The sequence below is a fragment of the Oncorhynchus kisutch genome, linkage group LG11 (genome assembly GCF_002021735.2).
Source record: "Oncorhynchus kisutch isolate 150728-3 linkage group LG11, Okis_V2, whole genome shotgun sequence".
Taxonomy (NCBI): Eukaryota; Metazoa; Chordata; class Actinopteri; order Salmoniformes; family Salmonidae; genus Oncorhynchus; species Oncorhynchus kisutch.
The window spans coordinates 48,543,743-48,551,272 of record NC_034184.2 but is presented as its reverse complement, the minus strand read 5'-3'; the positions used below and the strand labels follow the sequence as shown (position 1 = coordinate 48,551,272).

Here is a 7,530-nt window from a genome sequence, read left to right as displayed (position 1 = left end):
GTAACAATCACAATGTTTTTGTATCTAAGAGTGAGTTGGCAATGTCAAGGGCCTAACAACCCAGAACAACGTGTGGGAGCCATGCCTTATGGTGAGGATGAGAAACTATTCACAGAACAGAAACACAGGTAAAAACAAGGGCATTTCTCAGTGACATAGATATTGGGCACATTCAGCTCAGGCATGCATAGAATATCAGCTCTTCACCACATCACTATGATGTAACGATCTCGTAAACTGTACAGTCTTGCACATAATATGGCTATCTGGAACGCACCCAATTACACTCAACAAATTAGCCTGGGTACCTGCCTGTTTCTGATGTTAGCAATACTACATTGTTGCTGTAGCAGGACAGCGGCCAGTTAGCTAAATTAGAAATAGACTGAGAAAATACAACACAATACTATCAAACAGTATATTCCAAAATAGCAAACACCAAACAGAGACCATGTAGAAGTTTAAACTTGGGTTTAATAGCACACGCATTTTGCATTCAAACATTTGATATCTGTGTGGCTGAAAGTGAAACACTGCAGAAGGCTAAAGTACTGTACATGGAACAGTCATCACAGCTGACCGGAACATTTGATAACAGGCAATAAAAAAGGGGAACTCCACCTGTCAAAGTGGAGCAAAGGCAAATAAACAAAGACCTCCGATTCTGAGCACATTCACCTGTCTGGATTGAATAGTAGGATGTTAGGCAATGATGTTATGTGATTTTCTTGTTATGCTAAGGCTTTATACATCCATCCATTCTCACATACTGCAGGGGTATCAAATTCAAGTCGATGGCTGCAAATCCTACTGGTTTTAGTTTCACTTATTGATCACTGATTGGCCAAAGAGTATACAGTCTGATTAAAAGTAATAAAAAAACTGCCATTGCGGCCCTCCAGGACTGTAGATGTGCACCCGACATACTAGGATAGTCTCGTCAGTTATCATATGCACAGTGAAACATCAAACTGACAGAATGTCATCACAAGTCACAGCATCTCATGAGCCATACCCGGCATCCCAATTAGCAACCCTTTTCACTGGAGTGCACTCCTCCACAGATTTGAAAGCATAGGGCTGGTGTTAGTATGGGTTTTTACACCGATCCCATGCTCTTGTTTGAGGACGTTCTGTTTGATCTACGTGGGGGATTTTCCTTGAATCACTTCAAGGAAATGGGTGGAGAATTCCAGCACAGAGTAAGTCATCTTTGTCTCTCGGAGCAGGCAACCAGTTTTAACTGGCCGAGTCACATGATCAGGCAAAACAAATTACCCCATGTCACTCACTCACACACACAACATCCATGCTTCTGATGGCTGTATCTATAACAGTGGTGGTGACTACATTAGAGCAGATATGTGACACTAGGTTGTGAATGAGGAGCAGCAGCTGCCTGAAGGAACTCAGTCATTCCAGTAGCATTCTGGAGTGTCACTGACTGTGTGCCTTAGCAGGCCATATTTTTGTGAGCGCAGTGTTCAGTCAGTTTCAACCAGGTTAGGCTTCACCAACTTCACAGAATATATCTGGATAGGACTACAGAAACAAATAATTTCATAAACAAATTATATTCTTTAGAGGTGGTTCCACAGCTCTGTTAGCCTGAGTCCAAGATTTGTCTGTACTGTCATTCCAACTCACATGTCATTGGCAAGACAGCACAAACATATCTGGGACTCAGACTAACTGCACTGTGCAAAACATTTAAAGAATCAGTTTGATTCTAAATCTAAATGCTAAAGAACACTTTCTATAAAATAAAAAATGTAGGCACTTTAAAACAAGCTTCGTTTACAAGGTTTGATCTCCAGACTTTAACATTTTACTCAGACATGACAAGTAAACAATAGTAGGATGTTCTGTAATACTGGGGAAGACAATGGGGAAGAAACACCTACAGTATGTAGAGCATGAACTCCTCTGTGTGTGTCAATCATGGAGCATAAAACAGAGAGAGAAGGAGAAGGAGAGCAGAGGTGAAATGGAGACGGGGAATGTTAACAGGAGAAAGAGCGAATGCCAACAGTGGATAGACAGAGAGAGAGAAAATGTTAGGAGAAACAGACAGAGGGTCTAACATCCATAACGACATTACAGTCACTTGGCCCATGCAGGGAGACGTGACCTGGTGCAGAGTGCCGTGTGTGAGATGTGCTTTGGTTTGGGCCTACCCCACCCCTACTAAGGACATAACAGCGTTACCCCAAATTAAATTACAGGAGCTCGAAGACAGTGAATCACCTCTCCTCTACAGGGCAGTTTGGTAGGAATGTGCTGGGTGGAACTGGAGAAAGAGAGACTGGAGTGGACAGGGGAGAGACTGAAGAGAGGGTTGAGAAGATAATGAAAAGAGAAAGAGATAATGCAACAAGGGTTTAAAGAAGTAGAAAGATATAAATATTAATCTACACTTTTTAACTGAACATTTTCCTCCAAAAGCAGCTGTATATCTCTTAAATAACGTGTTTCACTATAGAACTTTTCCACTGCTGCTGGAAAAGGTGTCATTATATCAATGTTATTTTCAAACAGACACGTTCAGTAAAATAGTTCATGTTTGAGCGTGACGATTGACTGACTTTATGAGGAACATACACTAAACCCAGAAGTCACGTCCCAGAGATGAAACATTTACCCCCTAGAGCCAAGGGTTCAAAATATTCTAAACAAATAAACATTCAACACAGAGATTTGTGGGTCAGGGTCCGATAACTGTATCACTATGGGCTGACAAAGGGCTTTCGATTCTTAGTAGGTTTAAAGTACAGTAAACCACCTGGGATATTATGACACACAGAGTTGGCAAAAGCAAAAAAGATCCAGGTTGTGTACAGTAGGCACGAATTAGAAAATAACATTTTGAAGCACAAGAGGCACTACCTGAACATGACCAATGAGAATGTTCATTGTAGCTTTTTAAACATTTTCTGTTGGAAAACATGTTCTGTTTTGTGCCTGCTGAACAAGACCCACAACAATGAATGAATATTGAGCAAGTTGATGATAAAAAAAATTAAATAAAAGAGGACAGTTAATGGAGTTCTACCATATTACATACAAGAATGGTAGCTTTGCGACATGCACACTTAATAATCTGTTCATAATATCAATACATACTGTATATTAGTCTATTAATGTTCTTTCCATTAAGGCTGAGTTTATTGAATGCAAGGCAACTCTTAGCTAGCATTCTACTCTGTGTGCATTCCTGATCACACAATAACACTTAAATAACACCACATATATACACATTTTAAAATACAAAATGAAAATCAAAAGAGAGGTATGTACAATGGTAAGATTTAGTAGTCATTTAATAACTTGGAATAACTTTAAGGCAATATTTTGTTCGGAAAGTAAACTGTCAGCTATGGTTACTCATCTGTTTATGATTGACAACAAAAAAGAAACCTCAAATGAAGCTTGCCTAAAAGAGGACATTTTGTTTTGTTGACTGATTTTGTTGTTCAGGCACAGTCCTGCTTCAGTGTAGAAGAAACACTTAAAGTATGCTGTTCAATAGCAGATTAGACAAATCTCAATCTAACAACCCACTACTACCTATACCAATCAACTGAAATCTCAATAATGGTATCAGTAGTTTTTTTGTTATTTTTATTCTGTTAAAATGTTTTCGTAGCCAACACTGCACATCAAGTAGAGTAACATGAAGATATCGCCGCAGCCAAAGAGCACTTTTCCCTACAGAGTAGAAATAGACCGTGTGTGTGTTTTGAGTATGGCAGGATTGACAGGTTGTGGGAGTGTCAGACAAGGGTTATGGGGTGAGAGACCAGTGTGCGTGTGTGCGTCTCAGTCGGGGTTCGGAGTGGAGGTCACCCTGCCCCCGTGAACAGTCCTGTGTTTAGATGGGTCGTGTTGATCGAAGATGGCCGCCATGTTGCTGATGATATCATTGTGCTGCTGATCTAAGCCTATGCTAGGCTCGGTGGTGGACCTAGGCAGTCCTTTAGCCTGACGAGGGGGCGTGGGAGGGGGGAACGAGGGCGACTGGAGGATGTCAGCATATCGCTGGTTGGGCCTGGTCTCTCTCTGTAGAACCTTACTGAGCAACGGCTTCAACAACCCAAAGGTCAACTGGCTGGACTGGGGGTCAGCAAAGGGAGAGGAGGGAGGGATATTTGAGGAGGGGGAGAAGGATGTAGATAAGGAAGATGAGGGTATATTTTTCAGCACAATGTTAAGTATGGCCGTGACCGTAAGATCTTCAGGACACAGAGCCCAGAGGAGGTCTAGGTATGGATCCAGGTCTCGATGCTGGGCCACCTCACACAGTAAGGTAGTAAAGATCTCTTTGTTCAGTAAGGGACTCTGCCTGCAGAACCGCTGTGCCACTTGGGTTACCCTCTCCCACTGTCGTCTCCCCATCAAGATCCTCAGAGCCTGGAGGACAGCGTTTGGCCTACCACTCACCAAAAGGAGATCCACCTCCAAGTCCTGGTTTTGTTCATAATCTGGGTATTGTTTCAGGTCTGATCCGGGGCCAGGTAGAGGCAGAGCTGAAAGGGCGCGTTTATACAGGGGGAGGCTCTCTCCATTCTCTGCAAATCCCCTACCTCCAGAGTAGCTCCAGGTGGAGCCACCAAGGCCTAGACCCATCCCCAAGCCTGCAGAGGTCTGCTGCTGCTGGGCCAGCTCCAGGAACCTGGGCAGCCAGCTGGGCTGGAAGCAGAAGACAGAGTGGCACAGGAGCTCGAAGACAGGCAGGGCCGAGTTAGCGGCAGGTGGGCTGGAGTTGGAGCTAAGGCTGGGGCTAAGTTTAAAACTAGAGCCAGTGCTGGGGCAAGGTTTGGGTGGCTTGTGTTTAGACTGGCTGTTGCCATTGGTGTAGGGCAGGTTTGCGGTGACAGTGGGGGCCTGTACAGGGCTGAGGACAGTCTTCCAGACCTCCGGGGGCACTTTAGAGGAGAGAGAGCCCTCTCCGTTGCAGCGTAGCTGCAGAGCGCTCTGTGTGGCCCTCCAAGCCTGACCGGGGAACAGGCTGAAGATGGAGTTGAGGTAGAGTAGAGAGTCTCGGTCGAGCTCTGACGACAAGAGGAGTCTCCCCACTTCCTGCTGCACTAGACTCTCACACACATCCTCCACCTCCCTCTCCTTCACCAATCCCCCCTTCACCTCCTCTAGGGAGACCAGCCCCTTCAGTTCAGCCTCCAGGGACCCGAGCAGCTTCTCCGGTCCTCTCCTGCCTCCTCCCTGGGGTAACTCCACTCCCCTCTCCCCCCTGCTCTGGAGGTAGTCTCCGACGATGTTTGCCAGAGTGATAGGAGCCTGGAACATCCCTCCTCTCTTTAACTTCTCCACAGTGAGCCGAGTGCTGCTGAGACTTCTCTGTTGGTAATACTTACAGGCTTCCTCGAACACAGCCTCTACCAGTAGAGCCGCAGGGTTGATGCTCTCCCCTGTACCCAGGGACGGGGTCTTCTGCTTTTGGTCAGAGTCGTGGCCCCAGGGGTCGCGGTCCCGGAGCATCACTACATATAGGCCGGTTTCTAACAGCAGGTGTGGTGCCTGCCTCTCGGTCCTGTTCACGTAGAGTAGCCCCTCTCTCTTCAGGGCTATTTTCTCCAGCTCCACACCACACGTAGTGTCAATCAGGTAGAGGGTCCGTCCGATGGTCAGAGCCAGGGTGTCCTGGTACACGTTCAGGCTGTTATGGGCACTGCTGCTGGCTAGGCAGTTGTCAGCTAGTTTGTAGATCTGTCGTAACACCCCATCCTTCTGTAGTAGACTGACCCAACCTGTGCTGAGCAGCAGTAACAGGCCTCCACTGCCAGTGGGGGAATAGCCATATATATCAGGGGGGCTAAGGGCTGATAGGTATCCTGTGCAGTCTGTTATCAACCTTCTAAAGTCATATTCTTTTGTAGAAGGTGAGTCTTTTCGGAGGAGATTACCTTTACAGGTGCTGCTCACTCTGAATGTGTCATACCGGGGGGACCACATGAGAAAGAATTTGGAGAGGGACATGGTGGATTTGTCTTTCAAATCAGGTAGTAGGTAAACATTCTCACCTGAGCTGATGACGTTGTAGCGGGGGTTGTTGTGCAGAGCAATTTTCATGCCCCCTAAACTGACAGCCATTTCCTCCACCTCATAGGTTCGTTTGCAGATGCAGTACCTGAAATTGTGGGTCTCATTGACAAGCAATGAACTCTCTGACGGTGGCCGCTCCTCACACCAGACGATGTAGTTCTGACTGGCCGAGACAGAGATTACTTTAGCCCGGGGGCTGTTGCAAAGGTCCGCGGCGTGCAGGGGATGCCATCCCCCTTTGAGTTCCAGAAATTTCCAAAACTCTGCTTTTCCATTCTCGAATATGACAGCTAACAGCGCAACACCGCCGTCTCTGTTTTTGTCGTCAAAATATACAATATCCACAATGGGCACAGCCCGAGTCATCCCCAAATCTAGGTGCTTTTGGCTCTGGATCTGCTGCGGTCTCTGATATTTGTCAAAAGTCATGAGACCAACCTTGGGTTTGCGGAGAATGACGTGAATGTGGCGTCCATCTGGGCTCACGCGCACATCTGATAGATTGTTTTTGCAACTTCTGTTATTCGAATACGTCTGTCTTAGATACTCGTTTAAATCTGTACCTCTAGTAAAGTCCACGAAATCTGTCACTTGTTCCAACATTCGTTGCATCATGTCTACAGAGCAGAGAAGGTATTCGATGCGGCGCTAACGCTAGCACAAATCTCAACTCAGACTGCCGATGTTGCTAGCTGTGGAACCCGTCAGCGGTTAAATCAACCGTTTGTCGTAAGCTTTAGTAATCCCACTTCCGTCGATGAAAACCTCTCTTACTATGTAGCTAACTGTCGACATTTCAAAACAGTTTAAATCTTATGCGTAAAAGTAGTTAGCTAGCTAACAAGCTAGTCATCTGGATGCTTAGCTACCTCCTGACATCACGAGTTTATTAATTTCCGGATACAAAGATTTTTTTCCTGAAAGGGGAGGAGTGGAGAGGGAAATACGTAACATCAAAGACTGCATCACAGAACGTTGAACTGTGTAGGTTGTTCCATTTTCAGCATTTGAAAATTGTTTAACAGCAGTACAACTAAATAAACGCAAATTGGTGGTATACAACACTTCTAAAAATGACTCCTAAAATATGCATTCGAAAAACGTTCATAAAATTGCGATTATTAAGTGACTGAATGACGAAATCGTTGAAGTTGACTATCTGTTGTTCTTAAAAAGTCTTTTATGAAGCATTGAACTGTCAATCAAGGCACAACCGCAAGCTGTCTTTCAAATGGCGCGTTCGTCTGCCCAGGCGTTGGTAACACATGCCAGATGTTACAGTGCATTTCCACATAACATGTTGGGGTGATAAAACAACGGAGCCCCATTCATTTTGAATTGAGGGAAGTCAGTGGCAGTGAAGTGGGCGGAGGGACAGTTGGGCGATGTGAGCATCTGTGAGGGAGCCTGAACATGGTAGGATCAACGTTTGGGACAGCTGAATGTTTTGGTAATACTCCAAGACAGTGT

General features: G+C 45.4%; 1 protein-coding gene across 1 annotated transcript; it reads right to left on the bottom strand.

Annotated features, from left to right (window-relative positions):
* Positions 1–454: 454 nt before the first annotated feature.
* Positions 455–7,010, bottom strand: hps6 (HPS6 biogenesis of lysosomal organelles complex 2 subunit 3). The gene has a single exon (XM_020494919.2). The coding sequence runs from the start codon at positions 6,673–6,675 to the stop codon at positions 3,820–3,822; it is 2,856 nt and encodes a 951-aa protein (XP_020350508.1). The 5' UTR covers positions 6,676–7,010; the 3' UTR covers positions 455–3,819.
* Between the last annotated feature and the right edge of the window lie 520 nt (positions 7,011–7,530).

Bases quoted from the DNA above. Each gene is read 5' to 3' on its own strand.
- hps6 (XM_020494919.2), bottom strand. From the start codon at position 6,675: ATGATGCAACGAATGTTGGAACAAGTGACAGATTTCGTGGACTTTACT.